The sequence below is a fragment of the Anopheles stephensi genome, chromosome 2 (assembly GCF_013141755.1).
Source record: "Anopheles stephensi strain Indian chromosome 2, UCI_ANSTEP_V1.0, whole genome shotgun sequence".
In the NCBI taxonomy this organism is placed as follows: Eukaryota; Metazoa; Arthropoda; class Insecta; order Diptera; family Culicidae; genus Anopheles; species Anopheles stephensi.
The window spans coordinates 58662771-58684586 of record NC_050202.1 but is presented as its reverse complement, the minus strand read 5'-3'; the positions used below and the strand labels follow the sequence as shown (position 1 = coordinate 58684586).

Below are 21816 nucleotides of genomic sequence, written 5' to 3'. Positions count from 1 at the left end.
GCTGACATGAAGGAGAACCACTGTGATGGGGTGGTGAAAATGGTTGTTGTTGTTCGGCGCGGTTTCATATTCACCATGGTTTCACATTTGAAATTGTCAAACGACCGTTAAATGCATTGCGCACGTTGCTCATGCTCGTGCAGCGTTTCAGACGAATTCCCGGCAACTATTTGCCTTTTGCTTTAAAAACGAAACATGGGGGATAAATCTAAAGGAAATAATAACATTTTATTGTGATATGAAATGGTGCAATTGAATAAAAACAAAATAATTGTTTGAGTAAAAGTTTGTCTGTATTTATTTCATGAAACATACACAATATTTTACATACTTCATACAAAGGAGAATCCAAATGCTAACATCATCGACCAATAATTTGTTTGTTACTCTTTTCAACTGACCAACTTACCATCGACGTGGCACAAGAATGCCGCTTAAAAAAAAGGGACAATTGTCTGACCAACTTGAGTACGCGTCTGAGAGATTTTCCTGTCCATCTCTAAAGTGACATAAAATAAAAGTAAAATACTGCTCCATTCGGCTACGCTGAAAACATTAACCTCTCTACACGCCGGTCTTCTTGCACAAATATCTACTGTACGTCGATAAATTAATCAAGGCCTAAGTGCTATTTGGTTCTGCTACGCTCTAACAAGCAGTGCGCGTTCGCCATTCGTGCTAGGCACACGCACTGTTCTCGCCACCATTGGCTTACACTCGGCATTCGCGGCCGAATAGAGGACCGTTGTTACGTCTCTAGGGTCACCGCTGCTTCTTCACGGAGCCGCTTTATGCGGTCCTCGTACACCGGCCGAGAACGGATCCAGATGTAGCGGGCGCAGGTACGTCACCACCTGATTGGGGTTGTTTTCTGCCGTCGCTAGCTGGTGCAGATGGTAGCGAGATGCCTGGGCAGCCTGTCGGGCGGCGGCCGGTGTAGGATGTGGTCCACCGCGCGGTCCTGGATGTGGTGCTCCCGGATGGCCTGCAGCATGGTGGTGTGCGGCCTGTTGCTGCTGATACTGAGAGATTGGCACCGGGACGGGCACTGGAACTGGGACGACCGAATATCCAGCATCGACCAGCGCTTGAAACTCTTCCTGCGTCAGTGGCCGATCAATTTTCGGTGGAATCTTGTGTCCATGGGCGGAGGGTGCTGGTGTGGCAGCGGCCGTGGCTTGATTAACTCCGGTGGACTGCGAAACGTAGATGGCGGAACGGGACGGAGCATGTGGGTCGATCGAATCCTGTTGCTTTTCGCGAGGTGCATAACGATGTTGCTGCTGCGGCTGCTGCTCGGCAGGCTTCGAACGGTGGTGCGATTGAACCGTTTTCTGAGGCTTCTCGTTCTGCAGCTGCGGTGCCTCGACGATCTTCATCGGATGCTGGGGCGAATGCTGCTCGATCACCGTCTGCTGTTGTTGCTGCTGCTGCTGCTGCTGCTGCTGCTGCTGCTGCTGGTAGTAGATCTGCACGTTCTTCTCCTTCGGGATGTAGTACTGAATCTTTGGCGACGGAGTTCCTGCCTGCTGTTTGGGCGATACCTCAGCAAAGTACTGCTGGTTCTGGTGAGCCGGTGCCTGATGATGGTGATGATGCTGTTGGTTCTGTTGCTGCTGCTGCTGCTGTTGATGGTGATGGTGCGCTTTCGATGGTCCGGACTCCGGTTGAGCAATGAACTGATACTTTTGGGCCGGTGAAGCACTATCGACAAACTTTTGCGGTCCAACCTGCAGATGGGCGGGACTTATCTTCGGCCCAGACAGTGGCAAACCTTGCGCGAACGGAGCAATGTACTGCGCTTTGATCGATTGCTTGGGCGATGGTGGAGCACCACCATGCTCGCGACCGTGTGCCGGACCTGCCGGGACGTACGTGTACTCGTGCGACTGAGGACTCGGCGTCGGACCGTACCGTTGAGCCTCGTGCTGACTGTCGTGCTGGCGACCGGGATGATGGGGCACCGCATGGTACGCTAGCGGACGGTTCGACTCAACCAACTTAGCGAGTTCGTTTTCGAAGGAAAAGGAGCTAACTGGCTTCGGGACGGGTGTCACGGTGCCGGCCTGCTGGATGCTCTTGTACTGGATGCGGTACTGCTCGGCTTCCTGCTGTCCGTACGAACCCTGCTGCTCTTCGCCCGTCTCTAGCAGCTGAATTGATGGGCGATACTTGTGGGACGCTGTGTGTGGAGACAAAGCTTTCAATTAACATTTACCGTTCAGAGTTGGCGACCGTTTTCGCGGCGAACATACCTGAAGGGGTACCGTGAGCGGCCGGTCTTCCGTAAGCCTGAAGGCCCTGCGGTGCCTGTTGCTGCTGATGATGCGGATGATGATGATGAGCTGCGGCGGGACCTTGCTGTTGGGCTTGCTTTACCAGCTGCGCATACTCTTCCTCGGTAATGTACTGGACCTGGTTGGGTTTCGTGTGCTGAGCGTGACTTTGCGGCTCGTACTGCTGACTGACGGCCTTGCCTTGTTTCAGCGCCGATGCCTTGGGCTGATGCTCGGCTAGTTGATGCAGCAGACTGATGTACTCGGGAGGTAGCTGAGAGCGCGGACGGGAAGAACATAGGACGTCATCTTTGTGCAATTCGCAAGCGATTAAAGTGGATGGATAGTATCGAAAAACCCGTAGCTTATCGTTCACAGTGCCCGAGTGTGAGAACATCTCGTACCACTCCTAGCAAGAACCCGAGAGCGTCCGCCGTTATCCGTAGCCTTAGGGCACCAATTCAATGTGATGGCTTTCCGATAACCTAAGGCTCACGAGTCGGTTAAGGTCAGGCTAATAATGACCAGGATGTAACTTATAAATGTTGCTCAATTCTCACCCATTATCCTCGCAGTTATTCAATTTGCTAAATTCCTCTAAAGAAATGTAAATAGTAATAAAACAAACTAACTTAAGAGATACTCCATACTCTAAGCCTCAAACCCGATCGATTCCCCAACGGATGTTTCAAATCGTGACACAACCCTGATCGTGCCCTCTTCGCTAGAGTTTATGATTTACTTTTTTATAGCTACGATCGAAAAATGTTATGTTTAATGCCAATAGAATATCATCATCAGCATCATGATCGTCAGCATTCCTTCCTGCAGCTATAATTAGAGGTCATCGTAGGTCGTACCCGTGCCTTCGAAAGGTTTGTTGAGCACTACACTTGCCAGTGAATCAATCTAAATCATTGCAGTACATTGCTAGGTGCCTGGCACGATCACGACCGCAACCTCAGTTCGAGCATTTTCGGGGTGATCTTTCGAAAGCATTTCGCTGATGTGTGTATAGCGCAAACATTGGACCGCAAGCAACCCGTTCCTCGTTCGTGGAAGATTTAAAGCACCAGAGAGTATTCACGAACGAGGATCCAACGACAGGTTCGAAGATGGTCAGAAGAAAGAAGATTCAATTGGTACGTGGCGTAATGGGAAGCGTCCACCGGCACGTCCCAAAGGCACTGTGTTCTTGAGCCAGGCATCTTGCCGTTACATAAGGCATAAAATGGTAAACGTGCATCACGACGCTTCGGTCCGTTTCGAAAATTGGTACCAAATAATAAAAAAACCCACGACGTCGACGACGATCGTCCAATAAAAAGGAAACCGAGTGAAGCGGTCGGAGTTCGAAGATGCTCGATAGGGTACGTAAAACGTGAACCGTACAGCCGGTGCATTTAACTGCCTGCCCAGCTCGGGACGCTAAAGGTTACCTACCTCCTGGTACTGTGGTTGTTCCTGCGAGTTGGCTGCTTTGGGAGACTTGTAGGCGATCGAGGGTTGACCAGCGCTCGGCTGTGCTGCATAGAACGAACCCTCTTCACTTTGATAGTATTCCTGCTGCTGCTGCTGCTGTTGCTGGTGATGGAGTGCCTGCTGCTGCTGGCGACGGTTAGCAATTAGCGATAGTGGAACCGAGCGCGTTTCATGTTCCGTCTGACGCTTTTCCTTTGCACCGGCCGCTGGCTCTACCGACTGTTCCGTTACGTTCTTCTTCTCGGCCAACGTCAACCCTAGCAGGAGCGTTGCTGCAGAATGGGAAATGTTTTATTAGAGAAAGAGGAACGTATTTAGTGTTTAGAGTCAAGGAAAAGTCCGATTTTTAATTGCAACCAAATTCGAAACCCCCTAATTAAATTCCATCCCCCATTTGCTTTATGTAATTCTATTACATGACAATAAAACGAGAAGCGATGTGTGTATGTTCATTACACCTAGCTTTTTTTTGTTTCAACCATTACGAGCCACCGTTAACTAATCCCCACCTTAAACGAGATGTGCATTATGCAACGGTACACCTTCCAGCCCAGCCAGCGACGGAAGGTTTGACGCAGACGAAATCTGTTGTCATCCATTGTTCTACCGATTCGCTGGTACGACAAGCAATGCTAGGGTGCGTGAATTGAAACAGCAACCAAAAACAAAAAAACCCTCCCTCAAAACGTGTGTGTAAGAAGTTTCACGTGGTATTTCATCCCACGAGCAGATTAGTACACGCACGTTTTCCAGCTACTTGCGTGAGAGTGAGAAGGAAACAACAAATCGGTGTGGCAATAAGATACTAACTTGTGCGAGGTGTGAGGAAACTATTTGGTGGGTTTTGTTCCTCCGAATGCGTTCTTCGATTAGATAATGGTTGGCTTTTTTGGATAGCCAGCTTCCCACCAGCTGTGATGGCTCGCGTCTAATCAGAATACTGTTTCCCAGGCAGCTGCTCAGTGACATCCAGCGGCTTTTAATTAGTCATCCCATTAATGGACGAGCTGCAAGCTCCAAGGTTTTTTAGCTGAGAAACTTTGACACGCTCATCTCAGCAGAATCGGACAGAATTGGTGATTGTTTCGCGGTAAAGCATTATCTCTAGACGAAGCTCCATCAAACTAGGGTCTTGCTTTTTTGGAGCAACAATTATTATGGTGCAGATAAAGTTCGTGAATAACTCTTTGCCAGCTGTAGTCACGCAACAGCTGATTGCGATCGTAAATTAATTGGGCCCGTGCTCTATTGCGATCATCCACAGCTCAGCAAGCCTTGGTGACATTTGCTAAGCAATTCTACCTTTTTTGCTGGCTTCGACTTCTGTAACAATCGCCCAGCAGGGAGCGTTGCTTATGCAATAAAACCATCGGAATTCCATTATCTAGCAGCTAATTACTGCAATGGGCAACATTCTCAAGATGGCGATTTTTTTTTTTTTGTTGGAGCCCGAAACTAGGTCGGAAAAGTCCCGGGGAAAGCATGATAGGGCACATTTGTGCTTTATATTTAAAAGTCACCTAGCTGCTGCTGCAAAAAAATCCTTCTTAAAGGGTCACGTAAGAGATTACGACGGGTTGTGTTGGCGGAAACTCTAAACACCGCGCACACCACGATCGGCAAATGATAGTGAATGGGCGAGCGTAACAAAGCGTTGCGGATAGGAAAGTATGTTTCATTCATGGTGCAATGGCTGTCGATTGCATTTAAAACGTGCAAATTATGGTGCCCGAATGTCGTGAACTCGAATCTCTTGTTCAATGTAAGCGTGCTCAACTCGACACTCCAATCCAACTCAACTGGACTTGAACGATCGCCACTTCTCATTAGAGGCGTCGTCGTACTCGTTGTCGTCGGCAGTTACAATGCCGCCAAAAGACTGTAGTGATCTTCCAAATTGCTTTCTTCACCAGCTACAGCCACGGACCGACTCTGACACACTCATGATCCAGCCGGAACTTGTCAGCCGGTAAGGGCCCACCATTTCACCAAAATTAAGCCGCTGCTCCACCGAGCGTATAATCTCCCCAAGATCTGCGCACTCGCACTTTTGCACAGCATTAGAGAGCATAATGAGGGTGCAAAAGCAGGCGGCAAAAAAAAATTGGCAACTGCACATACATGGTACCGGAGACGTGCGCGTGGTAGCTGGAAAGCATGCAGGGAGGGGAAGGATGATGATCACCATTAATCTCCATAAAATGGGAGTTCAATCACCACCATCACCGTGCACCAAGCAGCCAGCGATCAGGTGAAGTAATAAAACCGAAACTTTCTTTCGAGTAATCGTTTGCCCTTGCCGTTGCGGAATCAGTTCCGCAATCTCGACATTAGGGGCAAGCAAGTCTCGATGGTGGTCACGAACCTGGCGTCACTTGAGCGCGCGATCAGTGACTGGTTGCTCTGTAAATTAATTTGTATTCACCCAAAGTCACGGCGCGTCTTAAGCAGTCGAGCATTATCCGATTCCATATGCAAAAGAAGTGGACTTTTCACTCGGCAACATCTTGTGCGGAAACACTTTGGCGAAACAAAAACAAACGGTGCCTTAAAACCGCTTTTTAGCTTCATTTTCTTCTTGAGCTGGTTCAACCGGTAACGTTTAAGCGCAGCGGCAAAGTGAAAATTAACCATTTCCCATCGATTTGATGCTACCGAAAACTTTCGATTTTGTTTGCTGTTGGGCTTTTTATTGTACCAAGTAATGGAGCCAAGCGACGGCCACGAACGACATGCCTGGTACGGATACATTTGGTGTACCTTTACGGTGTCTTTATATTTTAGGCGCCCGGCCCGCAAGAGCTCAACGGTTTCCCGTTTCTCCAAACAACTAAATTGTCACGGCAAGGAAATGAACAGGTTGGTTTTTTCTTCCATATGCTGCCTTTTATGCTTTTATGAGGTGCAGCGACGAATTGGATCGAACGAAGCGAATCCGATCGTAATCGATGCGTGAAAGTTGGCACAAGCCAACCTCGTGCTTGTTTTGCCGGGGGGCAGATCTTTGGCGCGCGGACTAAAATCAAGTTCAAGTTTGCGGTTCAGGTAATCATCGCGGGTTTATTGGCGCACGTGTCAGGATCGGCGTGATAGTGGTGAAATGCCGCGAATGGTTCGTTTTGCAATTTGTCACGAAATTAAATGATTGGATGATGGGCTGGATTTTAGGCGCCACGGCAGGAGAAATCGTCTAATTTGGTTGTGCAAATTAACACTTTTTAGATAGCTGTATAAAGTCGATTCAAAATAAATTTAAATAATTTGAATTTATTTTAAAAAATGCTATAAATTTGGTTGAATATTCCTAACGATTTAATACTCGGTTTATGAGACCCGATTAATTGATGGATTTCTAATTTAATTTCAAATTGGATTTCTATTTAAGTTTTTATTAAAATTTTAAAATATCTATGTTGTATAAATTTTTTTTACCAAAAATTTCCATCTAATTGCTCATAGTGGTAGATATAACATTAGCGCCCCTAAGCCTAGTGTTAAAGAGTTGAAAGCATACTTCAATAAAATACCATTTTTTTGGGAATAAATTTTGTTAATTATGATATAATTAAGCCTCGATTACTGAGGCTTTCAGACGAGCATGATCAATTCAATTAGCCATATAACGAGCGTTATGGCCAGCCAGTTACGAAGCGTTACGCACTTATTGGCCCCATCAACGACGCACTCCAACCAGCTAAGAGGGTCAATTTCGAGTGAAATGCTCGAGTTCGGAAAGCCTCTCTCTTCAAGTAGAGAGCTACAAAAAATTAAAGGTACAAAATATTCACCCAACACTCCAGCAACTCAGCTGATGCTGGTGATGAACGTGAGAAAAACACTTCAAACGCACAGGATGAAAGGTGAGAGCTCATTAGCTGGTTAATTATTATGTCGACTGGATTACGTATTAAATAGCGGCGCGCATCTACAGCCCTCACGAAGGGTGAACGGTACACGGTGATGTGTCACTGTTGTGTGCGGCGAAAGTACGGCCGCGATCCGACACCATTAATCCATCAGCTGTCAATCATCGGGGAATAGGGGGGAAAAACGGGGAACAGGACAGTTTAGCGGGATGTATGCGACTTCCTTCCGTCTGTCAGTCGTGTGCGACAATCGTCCCACCGTATGGTTGAATTTGTTATCATGATCCTCTTCCAGACAAGAGACCTCAAGGGAGCGAGACACTCAGCTGAACACCCTCACATACCAATGCAGGTGTGGAATGTCTACTGTTACCGGGGTACCGAAGTGCATCGAATTTTCACTTTCTAATTTTGTTGCACTCGCTCTTCAAATCCTGCACAGTAGAGTAGAGATGCTAAAGTCCCCCCGAGAAGCCCTCACTTGATGATGCAACCATCGGTTGGAATAATCTGTGATAGTGAAACCATTAATTGACCGACAAACATTGACGACTTGGCAAGATTGTACACAATGCAAATTGTGCATCGCACACAGCCCGGAAGTGATCAGGTAGGCTATCTGCGAGGGTTTTTCAGAAGACCGACATAGCTTCCGAACAATTTCCGCTCGACGCGACATTCCGCTTGATCGTGGCAACAGGCACCCATCGGCCCAAAGACAAACCTTCTACCGATGAGGACAGGCAGAAGGAAATGTAGACATTAACGAAAAAAATAATTTAATATATGAGAGAGGAAAACAAAACCCGGCGATTGGTTATTTGCGATTATGCGATCACCGCCTAAAACATCGGCGTGGCGTTAGAAAGTGTGAGAAAGTGTGTATTTTGGGCGGGAAAAAAGACTGCCGTACCGCCGGTAGCTGCCGCGTGCCGTTTATTTCGTTTTCCCCCGCTTCCCGCCCCTTTATTATGGAGGAAATTAACCGCGTGGAAATTGGTTCATAACGTGATTCGATAAGAAGTGTTTATGGGCTTCCGGAGCGGCGAAGTCTATTTGGGTCTAATTTTGGGGTGTTGGTTGGTGGAAAATTATGTCATAATTATGCTGCCGAGGGGGGTGTTTGAGATTGAAATCGGGAAAATTTGGAAGGTCGGGCTATTTGCGTGTGGGAAAGCTGATGCTACACTGTATTTAGCGTAACGAACAAACGATTGGCGAGATTTTCCAAACCAAATTCTTCTCACTTGTTACTTGAGCATACACAACCAAATCTCACCACAGTTCGATGCTCCTCGGTGCTGCACGAACAATTCAACAATGTTAATTACATGCTCCATATACATAAGAACCGAATGTACCCACCGAAACCGCTCATCATCATCAGCAGCACGCAGCTGCACGAGGAAGGTTTTTATCCAGCGAAAGCGATCTGTCTCCAAACGGCCCGTAACCACAATAGAAAAAAAAACGCTTTTGATCAAATCTTTCGGCAGCCTTTTGCTCTGCCCATTTTCACCATTCGATTGAGTTCTTCCAAAACGCACCCCTATTGCGCAATGGTTGCAATTGTAACGCTAGCCCACCGTTGTGGCGGTATGCAAAATGAAAGCAAACAACCGCTGTGCGCTCCTATCCATGTGATCTTCCTGCCAAGGAAAAAGGTACGAAACGGGGGTTTTGGGCAGGAATTGGAAGGAAAATGTGTACGGCAGTATGAAAAAACATACGCTGCAAGCTTGTGAACACTTTTCCGGCGGCGTGTTGCCCACCGCTGGGAACGATCGTTTTACATGCACCATGCAAAGAGCCTTCGGGCATCTTTAAACCCGGTTTAGGTGGTAAAAGAGGAAGGAAATTCGTTGTTGAGCGCGAGTCGGAAAACTGTAAAGTTGAGCAAAAGTCGGAACAGGTGTATGCGTTCAACGTTTCGATCGATATGCTGCTGTTGCAAGTAACGTAACGCACAAACGTTACGGAGCCGTTACAAACGTTATAATTTTAATCTTTCGTAATTTGTTCCTCTTCAATTTCTGTTCATTTTTACAAAATTTAAATAAGTCGTTAACATTTAAAGTGAAGCGTTAATTAAAGCCTTGGATTAACGCTGCTAACCTTTACCGTGCTCAATATAAATTCCAATTTAGAACTCACAGTCCGTGAAGTCGGTTTTCGCTTCGGTTACGGCATCGGCAGCCCGTTGCCGACACTGCCCACACAGCAGATGACCCATTTCACATCACCTTTAGCTTGTCAACCTTTTGCTTGACCGGTGGGAAAAAAGAGAAAAAATCCTCCCCGCTGGCGGGTCTTTGTTTTAGTGTTTGCCCTTCAGCAGGTACTGGTGACTGGTCTCTCACGTTCGCAAAGTAGAGAGCCCAGTCCTCCACCGTTCGAGCATGTCTGATTGTCTGTGTGGCTAAAGAATGCAAAGCTAAAGACAACAACAACAAGAGCCGCTAATCACCATCCAGACGATCGAAAGTGAACCTGTGAACCGGATCGCTTGAAAGATGACCGATCGGCATTCACTTTCCTTGGCGAGATAGAAGGGAACATCACAACACAGCGTAATTCGATAATTAGCATCACAATGCACAGCACGATCGAGAGAGGGTGTCCGGGAGGATGCACATAGAAATGCAAATGGGAAAATGGTGCGATCTCCAAATGCACCCTGATCATCGATTCACCCGGCAAAATGGGAAGCAAAACAGAAAGGCTTCTTTGTCGTTGTCTTTCCCCCGCCCCGGACGCCCCATTCGCGGTTCAATTACGTAACCGAATCGGGGAAGAAGGAGAAACAGCCGGAGACATCCGTTAGAAGTGAACAAGTGCGCAGATACCACACGCGGATCGGATGATGACATGTTATTATTATGAAGCAGTTTTCCACGCCATCTAAAAAGTTGGCCAATGAGTGTCGTGTTAGCCCGATGCATCCCACCTGGCGTTCCCGGAGAGGAGAAAGGTGGGAACATTGGGATGGAGGAGGGTGGCAGGATGGTTTGGTTGCTTTCTAAAAATTGCAAAAAACCGGATGCCGAAGTTTGTTTTTCCATTGGCCATCATCGTTACCTTCGCTACACTCTGTTCATCTCGGTTGGGAGGGAGGGTTTTTCTTTCCGCCAGCGATCATGTGCCGAAACGGCCACCTTCTTGGTTGAGGGAAACAGGTGATCGTTTCCCAGTCTGCTCAAACAGGCCTCAATTTGGAGCACAGTGAAGTGGGTACGATCGTACCGAGACAGCGACACGTGTGCCTTGTTTTGCTGAGCATGCTTTTCACCCGTGTCATCGCAGGCTGGCGAGGACCGGATGCACTGCGGAAGTGTGTTGCAGCCAGGCAGGAGGGAAGAGTGTGGTTGTATGAGAGATTGAATTATGATGGTTTGGGAAGAAGAAGAAAAGGGTCTGTCATATTAGAAACCCGTTTATTTCTTCGCCCTCTTATAGTTGGCGAGCTGACGGCATTATGATCGTATAATCGCACGCGAAAAGAAATGAAGTAGCGTGTGGAAGATGAGGAACGGCCCATTCTTTACCATTGTCTCGTAAACGTCACATTAATGTGAGAGTTTGTTACTTCATCTCGATTGCGTGTTAGAAAACTGTCCCCAAGATGTATCAACTATAGTTGGGTTAGTTGAAGTTGAAGTCTTGAGGCTTGTTTTTTAGAAAGGAAAACGCCTACATCCAGGTAATCGTCAATTCCCATCGATCCTATTCAAATGAGTCAGCAGCTGCATTATGCAAACCTTGGCATAGAATTCTTGTTCGCAAAGCACCCCCCCCCGTTGATCCGGTATGCTACACGGTATCTATGCAAAGTGCCGCCCAACCGACCTCCACGATGCATTTCAAAACCCGCCAAACAGTCGTTGGCACCTGGCAAAACACACCCAATCGTGCCCATTTTGCCCGTCAAACAACCAGAACAACCTTTTTGCGTTGTTGCAGCAATGGCGCTCCACTCATAATTAGCGCACTGGATTGGGGGCCCAAGAAGTTCCTTGCAGCCGCTACCGCAAGATTGCCGTGGTAATTACTTGAACCGCACGGCAGGAAATGGCAAACGACTAATAGAATCCATCTCATCGCTCCGTATGCACCGTTCCGACCAGGCATACCGTCATCATTATGCTGCCGTGTCGTCGTGTGTGCAAGATCTTCAGACGCAAAAAGGTCACTTCAAGCGTGCGGACATGTTTTTCTGCCCTTAACCACTGGGAACAACGGTTTTGACATTTGCTTCGATCGACAGCACACGGGGAAGGCTCACACTCACCTAGGAATATTTTGGACCACATCGTCGAAGCTTTCGTTCTGGAGCTTTTTCGAATATCCGTTCTTCGGCGATCTTCGATGAGCGCAACGGTACACACTAGCTGCGGATCGTACACTAACGTTCAACTGTCACACACTGAAGCACTGTTGCTCGCCGCAGCAAACACTAACAATTCTTCACTCTCACGTGCGCTTCCAAATGCGTCAGCCCAACTCGACGGTTGGACACGGTTTGAATGGATCGTGCCTAACTCTGCAGCACTGTGTTCACTGACGCGCCGCCTAAACACTCTAACTCCACACTCGTCGTCGTCGTCGTTGCACACCGTAGTTTGATCCGTGCTGGTTCGAACCGATGCACAGATTAGGGAAATATTGCATCTGCACTAGGCATTTATAAAAAAAAGCCGTGAATGGGGTTCGGCTCCGGTGGTGGTGTTCCCACCACCACCAGCCAACGGTTCGGTATCGGCTTCGTCTAGCTGGCTCGCTACCCAGTTCCGGATGGCTTCGGTTGCCGAGCGCCCGAGCGAAAGGAAAAGTGGTCGGTGCGAACAAGCTACACCGCTTGTGATCGTGCTCAGGGTGTTGTGGGTTGTTTATGGTTGGGTTGCGATGCATCATGCACCGTTCGGGTGTAGAGGGTGTCAATTTGAATTAATGGCAGGCCAAGGAAGACACTGTCACCGTGGGTAAAACAGTAGCAGCAGAGCAGCTTTTCCGCTTTTAAAGTAATCCACATTTTTCCAGATTAATATTTAAAAAGAAATACTATAAATTGTTTTGAAAATTCTTTTCCCAGAAACCCCAAAAGGAATGCTTATTTTGAACGTCTTACACAGTAAGTGTCGGATGATCAGGTGATGATCAGATGATCATTCAAATTTATACACCCGATTTTCTTACGTAGCTCTACAACCTCGAATGGTCTTAGCCTGCTAGCCAAATCTGGCTTTCTGTGACTTCATTTTACCCGTAGTAAAGTTATCAGTCCTGCGTTTGAGAAGGCGGTCTCTGGATGGGATTTGAACCTCGGTCATGCCGTGTGAAGACCAACGCCGTTATCGTCTCTCCCCAAGCACCTGTTAACAAAATATGACAAATCATTCATCCATCCATCTGAATCATAAATCGGCCCGGGACTCAAAACAAATGCCATATTTAAACTAAAACTAACTAACCAACTTATACAAATAGTTTGACGAGGAATGTTTAGCTAAGATTTATAATTCAAAATATTTGGAGGGGTCGGATCATAAAATTGGAAGCTCATTAGGGCTTACAATACGTAGTAAAATTGTTTTAATGTGGGAATTCATCCGTTAGTTATCGTTTATCTGCTGATAAAATGCTTCAAAAACTATCAACTGCAAGTGTTGTTCTTATGATAAAAATAAGAATCTTGTCCGGCGAATCCAGGTGAATTTACAGGCTGATGGTCAGATCGTGAGTAAGAACCAGGGGTACATGCAAAAATTTAATTTTGTATAAATTTTTGCTCTGATGTTGGAAAGTGTTTGAGGCTCTTTAAAGAGATTTTTTTATGGAGCAGACTAAAATAGTCCAAATATTATTTTTGTTATCCTAGAGCAAATCAAAAGCATGTAAAGGCCAATATTCGCCAAAATATTGCTCAAGGGCGGCTCAGTGGTAGACGCGGCAGCGGCACCGGTCTTCACACGGCAGTACCAGGGTTTAAATATTATCTGAGCCGTTCTTCTATGGTGAGGATTGACTATCCAACTATGCGATATCAATAAGCCTAGTAGGCCAGAAATGGCAAGCTTAACCTTAAGGTTGTCAGGCCAACAAAGAGTTTCGCCGATATAAATCATTTTCCTGTATGATCAACTCTACTGTTTGAGCTGTTCTAGTCGGATATTATATTTAGCATTTAATAAATAAGCTGGTGTGATTTAAAACACAAAATGTGGTCCATGCCTCGTCAAAAATAAATTAAAATCCGAACTTGAAAAACTTATGTACTCAAACAATATTTTCCGCTTAAAATCAACTGAAAATCATCATCATCAAAGTCGTATCATTGTTTAGTTCTCATTCAAATTAAATATTTCTGGTTCTATATTAAATCAATGCTTGTCTTACTTTTAGGAGAAGAGATTTTTTATTTTAAATCATTTTTTCTTTATTCGACAACATTGGCAATTAGGTTTCACTCCCAAAACCATGCACACTATTAGCATTGCAATTAAAGCGAAATAACTTGTCAACCCCTAGAGTCGATTCCATTTTCATGTTTGGTGTCTGTGTCCATTTGTCTTGCAACCGCGTTACAATCTGTCAACCAGCATCGGCTGAAAAGCAACTTAATGTTCCCTTTCTCCTGCAATCCTCCGCGCCCTCCCCGAATCCGTCGCGCACGATAAACAAATGGAAACCGTCTCAAAAGCGTTCGAAATTGGGCAATTAATCAGATGTGGTTGATTTGTGGGGTTTTTTTTTTTCACAGCTACGATTGAAGGAGTTTGGCTCATTTCACCGCAAGATCAGGATTGGTCGAAGAGATAAATGGCACCTGCCGGCACACGGATGCAGATCTCTCATACCGATCAGGACACAGAAGTGCCTCATCGACCCCGATCGGGAAAGGATCGATGGTGACGATAGTTTTGCTCGAGTGTTAATTACTGCTGTCTGCCACGGCACGATGATTAAATTGTCTTGTTCGTAACAGTGGCATTAGCAGCAGGAATGTGAACAATGTGATTGAATTGTGATTTCATTTTGTTTCCCTTTCGGTAGGTGGAAGCATTTCTCTCTAAGCTAAGAAGATAGCTTTGGATAGGTTTACCGATTTTGTTTTGTGCTCTGCATTTATTTGGGGGAATTTCCCTGCCAAATGTAGCTGCGAAGAAGATCATCGTCAAGAGGAACCTGAAGGCATTGGAGCATGTGAATGAAAAGCTTGCTTTCACATTTTAAATTTCAATTAAAATGTTGAGACAATCTTCCACTTCCTAGCTTCCTTAGTTTGCTCAACATTCAATGGAGATCCTTCAACATTTGCAGTTGCAAGAATCCGCTCGGAATTCGCGCAAGATCACCCAGCACAGCAGCGTAATCACTTTGCGCGCTCCGGAAAACCACCAATTTTGACCATTAAGCCCTCTCGCAGGTGATGTGTGGGTAAGTGTAACAATAAAAGCCACACAAACATTTTGCATAAGCGCATTCATTAGCACCATTTTAGCCAACGGAGGCATTAACTAACCGGACGCCTCTGGTCTAGTCTTCGCAGGGCACTAAACGTAAGGTGCACGTGAAAATCTCATTGTATCACACGGCAAGGCACGCAAACGCTTACTTCCAGCAGCATTAGACATCATCAAACTCGAACACTGTTGCAGTGCTCCAAGCGCCCGCTAACGATTTAGTTTTGACTACTGTTACCGACTTTCTTTAGCCCCGCTGCAGACTTCAGATCCGGTCGGATTTCACTCGAGATGGGGAGAAATTATGAAAGGGTTTTTTTTTGGCTTGGCTAGCCATCGGGATGACGCAATCGGAGGCCCCAGTAGTCGCTTGGGAGAATTAATTAAACCACATAGTGACCAGAATGCGTGAAAATCTCGTCGTCGTCGCCTTCGTTGGGTAAATTTCGGTTAAGGTGTGTTTCAAGACTGTCCTATAGGCTCGGAAGGATCCTCACCGCAGTAACGACCGCTCGCACTTTGTTCGGCGCTTTTCCTTACTTTCTTCCCACAAAGTGGAAGGAAAAAAGTGTCCAAAAACTGACGGTTGCCTTCATTATTCAGCCACTATTTGCTTAACGGGTAATGATTTCGGTTTCCATTACCCATGCCTTCACGTTCCGGGGCCGTGTTTATTGCTTTCCCTGTTTCGATCGGCGCTCGATCAGGAAAAAAAGATGGTGGTTGAGAAGGTGGTTGAGCATCATGTCTCTTTTTTAATTAATAAAACTGGTGCTTCCACTGCCGGTAAGCGAATGGCAATGTGCCCCTATTGGGAAGTTGGGCAGGAAGCTCGGGGGCAGGATTTAATCTACCGAAACCGAAACACCGGAACGATTTAGCTGCAAGCTTCAGTTTCGGTATCATCCTTCCTTTGCAAATTGATTTTTCATGCTGCTTCTAGTTGGTGGAAAACTTCATTCGACGCTGATTTGCCCCTTATGACAACAAAGAGCGCCTCACCTCACGACAGTGCCATCGGGTTGCTGGTGCTCCCTCAAAAACTCCATTGTTAAGAACTGTGGCAGCTCCCAACATGCATCAAGCGTTATTTCGCACCGCAATCCTTCTTGCTGCTGATTGCCTCATCAACACTTACACCAGCGCGATCTAAGGCTAAGTGCTGGCGGTTAAGAATTAGGTCTATGGCGATTGCAGGAGCAAAAACCACAAACCACCGACGCGAACTCTATGCAAATGGACAGCGTGCCCGTTCAAATAAAATGGGCGATGAATTGATAATTTTTAAAGTGCACCAGTGCAGTGATTCGCACTGCTCGAAACTCGTTCGCCCTTTTTGGGCGGGGAGTTTTTTGGGGAAGTTCACGGAGTTCGCTAGGCCGGACTTGGGGCAGCACGCCCTATCAGCCATCGTAAATCGGTCGGTGAAGGGCAAACATTGTGCAACTGGCTGGCGCCTCCACGGACAGCAAGAGCCTCCACCGCACCATGGTGCCCCAAAGTAAAGGGTCAAACTGTCCTCGCACAGTGGCATCTTGACAAACGGTCTGACAGTGGAGGCTGCCCTGCCGGCCGTAGTGCGGTTTTGTTGTGAGCCCGTTTCGCGCCACAGAAATCATAAGGTTCGCGAGCCTAGATGATAGTATGGCACAACGATGCACGGTGGAGGTGCGATGTCGAATTAAGTCACCGTTCTGGGTGAGCGCGAAGTCGAGCAACGCCTCGCCGCTACCACTTCGCGGCAGCAGATTCGTTCACATGACCTCCGCCACAGGCTGTGATATGCATTAATTTTGCAACGAACAAGCGCACGCTGCCCATTGTTCAATTTAAATGGGTGCACTCCCAGCCGGCGTAAATTGAGTGCATTTGCGCGCACGATGGGTGAGGCGTGAAGCGAGGGAAGCGTTTTGTTTGGTTTTAGTATTTGGTGCTGTGTGCTTTTTTTTGGGGACACAAAGCTACCTCCCTTTAAGCAGGGTTTCCACCGTATCTGCAATGCTCTTGATGAACATCATGGAGGATGATTTGGAACTCAGGGGCTTGGAGGATGGATAGAAACAGTGAGGTATGTGTTTTGTCACCTGAGAATGTGTTTGAAGTTGTGTGCAATCGCGTGTGTGTGTTTGTGCGTGCTTAAAGGCCAAAATAGAGAGACTGTTCGTGGAGATGTATATTATTGGAACAACGTCCCAAGCGAATGAAGACCATTTAAGTAAAATTCTTTATTCTTTAACACTATGTAGTAAGCAATACGGCCAGGCCGTTCTTTATGAATAAAAAAAACCATTATGTAGTAAGAATAGAAAGAAATATAAAGATGTAGGCACAAGCGGTTCCCTTATGTGGCAGAAGCTTGCCAAATGTTCGAGCAAACAGTGCTAAACCACGGGAGATTAACGATACGAATCCCAAACCTGATGGTGACACATCCAGCAGCTTTAATAACACTGATTACATTGATTTACACTAGGATGATGTACAGATAGGCGATCGTTCTTTGAAGTCGTTGAAGACGTCTAAGATGTCCTCGTCCTAGGTTAAAACTGGTACAACCTATTACTGGTACTACTAAAATGTTGAGACACTCGAAAGGGTGCTGGCTGCCGACCAGCCATTCTACAGTCTGAAGAAGCTTCACCGCCCAAATTACCTGTCGCGACTAACGAAACTGGGATAGTACAGAGCAATTAAAATCCCTCGACTCCCAGACTCTGCCCAACGCTGGCCATGGTCAAGAGGAAGATGTTCAGAATGGCTGTTTACCCTGTATTTAATCTCTACGAGCAGAACGGTGATCTCATCTCTCTGTAGTCAATTAAAATGGCACCGACCGACCCAGCTCTGCTAATGGGGTAGGAACCGAAGCTCCTCTCGGGGTTACACAGGCTCTCCTATCTCCTATTCCGTCACGTCCTCGTCGTACAGAGTGGTAACTTTCTCCACCACATATCCAAGCTTGGGTACACGGGCCTGTCCCAACCCCTTGGGCGGATGGTGGAGAAAGGCTAAACAGGAGGGGGGTGGGCAGACCAGGCAACTGGTCTGTCTGTACGTCGGAGGGGTAACCAGACGTTAAACCAAACTGCCACGAGGCCCTCCAGAGGTACCTGGGGGCTTGGGCGCAGGGCCAGTCCCCCTGCCCCAAGTAACACTGCGACTACGGAAAGCTTAAATAATTATGCGATACCCGGATTATACGATATCAGACCCCCGCACCGTCCAAAAAACAATATTCTTATGGGCTCATGGAACGTACGCACTCTCTACAGAGCCGGAGCCTTGAAGCAACTTGATGACGCCCTAGCCATACTGAACATGGACCTCGTAGCGCTACAAGAGATCCGTTGGTTAGGGAATGGTGTGCATAACAGGCGTGGCAGTAGCCGCTACGATATATACTTCAGCTGCCACGACCGCCACCATATGCTCGGAACGGGTTTCGCCGTCGGTCCGCGGCTGAAATCCGAAATCATCGGCTTCAAGGCTATCAATGATAGGCTATGCACCCTGCGCATGCGAGGCAGATTCTTCAACATCAGCCTCATCAACGTTCACGCCCCTACCGAAGACAAGGATGAAGAGGAGAAGGACCTGTTCTATGGCCGCCTCACAAAAATCATTGACCAGTGTCCCAGGCACGATGTTAAAATCATCCTGGGGGACTTCAATGCAAAAGTCGGTAGGGAGCCAATGTACCGCCAATACATTGGAAGTCACAGTCTACATGAGCACAGTAACGACAATGGTAGTAGATTGGTCCAGTTTGCAGCTGCAAACAATCTGGTTGTGGGAAGTACCAAGTTTGCGCGCCGAGACATTCACAAAGCTACGTGGATGTCTCCGGATGGAGCCACTTCCAATCAGATAGACCACGTGTTGATTAGCCGCCGAAGACAGTCGAGCTTGTTGAACGTCAGAACGTATCGAGAACATCGATTCCGATCACTATTTGGTTGGCTTAGTGATTCGCTGCAGAATCGCCCGTCCCCGCGTCAATGGGGGCGAAGTTAACACGCAGGCTCGGCTCAACACGGACTCCCTAAAGGACAGTCACGTCCAACAGGCATTCAAATCCGCTTTAGGTGAGGCTCTACTACCGGAAAATGAATATGAAACTACGAGCGAACGGTGGAACGCTCTAAAAACAAAAATAATAAGCTGTGCCAATTCCACACTCCCACCACGTCGGGGCAACACCAGATCTGGCTGGTTCGACGAAGATTGTAGACATGTGACAGAACGTAAAAACTGCGCATACCGAGTAATGCAGCAGCGGCATAGAACGCGGGCATGCGCAGAGGAATACTCACGGCTCAGGAGAGAAGAGAAAAGAGTTCACCGCACCAAAAAACAACTTTGGGAAGAGCAGCGGGTGCGGGAACTTCAAGAAATCAGAGTGCGTTACGGACCAGGAAGAAAGTTTTACCAGGAGATAGCAGGTCGCCGAAATAACTTTAGACCTAAGGTGACCTGCTGTCGGAATAAGGATGGGGATCTGGTCAGTTACCAGCCAGAGGTCCTCTCGCGATGGGCTCAGTACTTTGATGAATTGCTAAATGATCAGTTCAACGAACAGCTAGAGGCTCCACTAGCAGATGATATCATGCTACTGCCACCTAGCATAGATGAAACACGAATGGCCATCCGTCGGCTCAAGAACAACAAGGCACCAGGCACCGACGGAATAGTAGCCGAACTGATCAAAAGCGGTGGTGCAGCACTCGAACAGGAAATTCATCAAATTATTACTGAGGTATGGGATAGCGAATCGATGCCTTGTGATTGGAATCTTGGCATCATCTATCCTATATACAAGAAGGGAGATAGGCTAGAGTGCAGCAACTACAGGGGTATTACGGTGTTGAATACCGCCTACAAGATCTTCTCCCTAATCTTACAAGATCGACTTGTCCCATTCGTTGAAGAGATAGTCGGAAACTATCAGAGAGGATTCCGAAACGGAAAATCAACCACTGACCAGATCTTCACGATGCGGCAAATCTTGGAGAAGATGGCGGAGCAACAGCTCCACTCCTACCATCTCTTCATTGATTTCAAAGCCGCCTATGACAGCATAGCCAGGGTAAAACTGTACGACGCAATGAGCTCTTTTGGAATCCCGGCCAAGCTTACCAGGCTTGTACGAATGACAATGGCCAACATCACATGCCAGGTGAGAAGGTGGATGGAAAACTCTCAGGGCCCTTTGCTACCACCAAGGGCCTGCGCCAGGGAGATGGGCTCGCCTGTCTCCTCTTCAACCTGGCGCTAGAGAGAGCCATCCGTGACTCAGAGGTGGAAACTTCGGGGACCATCTTCTATAAGTCAATCCAGATCCTGGCATACGCTGATGACATAGACATCATTGGTTTGAGGCTCTCCTATGTAGCAGAAGCTTATCAAAGGATCGAGCGTGCGGCACATAACCTCGGGTTGGAGATTAACGAGGCGAAAACCAAAATGATGGTGGCACCACCAGCGGCCCTGCTAACAAACACTGATTTACGCAGGGGTGATGTACAGATAGGTGACCGCACCTTCGAAGTCGTCCAAAACTTCACCTATCTGGGGTCAAAAGTCAGCACCGACAACAACATTGATGTTGAGTTACGCGCACGGGTGCTGGCTGCCAACCGGTCATACTACAGCCTGAGGAAACTTCTCCACTCTAAATACCTGTCGCGACGGACGAAGCTGGGACTGTACAGAACTTTTATAGTCCCAGTACTCACATACGCCTCTGAGACATGGACTCTGTCCAAAACTGACGAAGCCCTCTTAGCCGCGTTCGAGAGGAAGATGCTCAGAAGGATTTTTGGCCCCGTATGTGTGGAAGGACAATGGAGGAGCCGCTACAACGACGAGCTCTACGAGCTGTATGATGATCTCACTATCGTACAGCGCATTAGACTCGCCAGGCTCCGGTGGGCTGGTCACGTCATGAGAATGACACCGGACGACCCAGCCCGTAAAGTCCTTCTAGGCCGTCCACAAGGACAGAGGAGGCGTGGTAGGCCCAAATTGAGATGGAGTGATGGCGTTGATGCGTCCGCCAGAACGGCCGGGATAACGGATTGGCAGACGACGGCGCTGAACCGTGAGCGGTATCGAGGATTGTTGCAGCAGGCCAAGACCGCAAAGCGGTTGTAGCGCCTGATAAGTAAGTAAGTAAGACCGACCCAGCCCAAAAAAGCCTTTAAGGCCGTCTACATGGACAGCGGTGTGATAGGCCCAACATGAGTTGGTGTTATGCGTCCGGCACAACGACCGGCATAATGGATTGGACGACGACAGCACTAGACCGTGAGATAAGCCTAGGATAGCTACAGCCGATTGAAGCGCTGATGATGAGTAAGTAAGCAGGAATAAATTGAAGCCATTTAATTTACTGATGAAAATAGAACAGCCTTTTATTAATTACTGATCATTTTTTGGGGCGGTCGGGTGGCCGGGGCGATAACGGCGCCGGTCTTCACACGGCAGGACCGGAGTTCAAATCCCATCCAGACCGCCTCCCCGTACGCAGGGCTGACTACTTTGCTACGGGTAAAATCAAGTCACAGAAAGCCAGAAATGGCAGACCGAGACCTCTCGAGGTTGTAGTGCCAAAGAAGAAGAAGAAGAAGATCATTTTATGTATAGTACTTTTTTCAGTTTATTTTAAATCACAGTGATAAGTATGGTGAAATATTGGATGAATTCCTGCAACCAGGGCTGCATCCACTCTGT

The 21816-nt window shown here is 47.3% G+C and overlaps 1 protein-coding gene across 1 annotated transcript; it reads right to left on the bottom strand.

Moving 5' to 3' along the window:
- Positions 1-278: 278 nt before the first annotated feature.
- LOC118506394 (mediator of RNA polymerase II transcription subunit 15-like) lies at positions 279-12260 on the bottom strand. The gene is made up of 4 exons (XM_036043442.1): positions 11913-12260; positions 3720-4030; positions 2256-2550; positions 279-2182 (listed from the first exon to the last, which is right to left on the bottom strand). The coding sequence occupies exons 1-4, from the start codon at positions 11932-11934 to the stop codon at positions 777-779; spliced, it is 2034 nt and encodes a 677-aa protein (XP_035899335.1). The 5' UTR covers positions 11935-12260; the 3' UTR covers positions 279-776.
- Between the last annotated feature and the right edge of the window lie 9556 nt (positions 12261-21816).

What these genes read in the sequence shown, in the direction of transcription:
- LOC118506394 (XM_036043442.1), bottom strand. Translation starts at nt 11,934, where the DNA reads ATGTGGTCCAAAATATTCCTAG. An exon ending in GTGGTCCAAAATATTCCTAG is followed by an intron (nt 4,031 to 11,912) that starts GTGAGTGTGAGC and finishes CCCATTCTGCAG; the next exon opens with CAACGCTCCTGCTAGGGTTG. An exon ending in AACAACCACAGTACCAGGAG is followed by an intron (nt 2,551 to 3,719) that starts GTAGGTAACCTT and finishes CCGCGCTCTCAG; the next exon opens with CTACCTCCCGAGTACATCAG.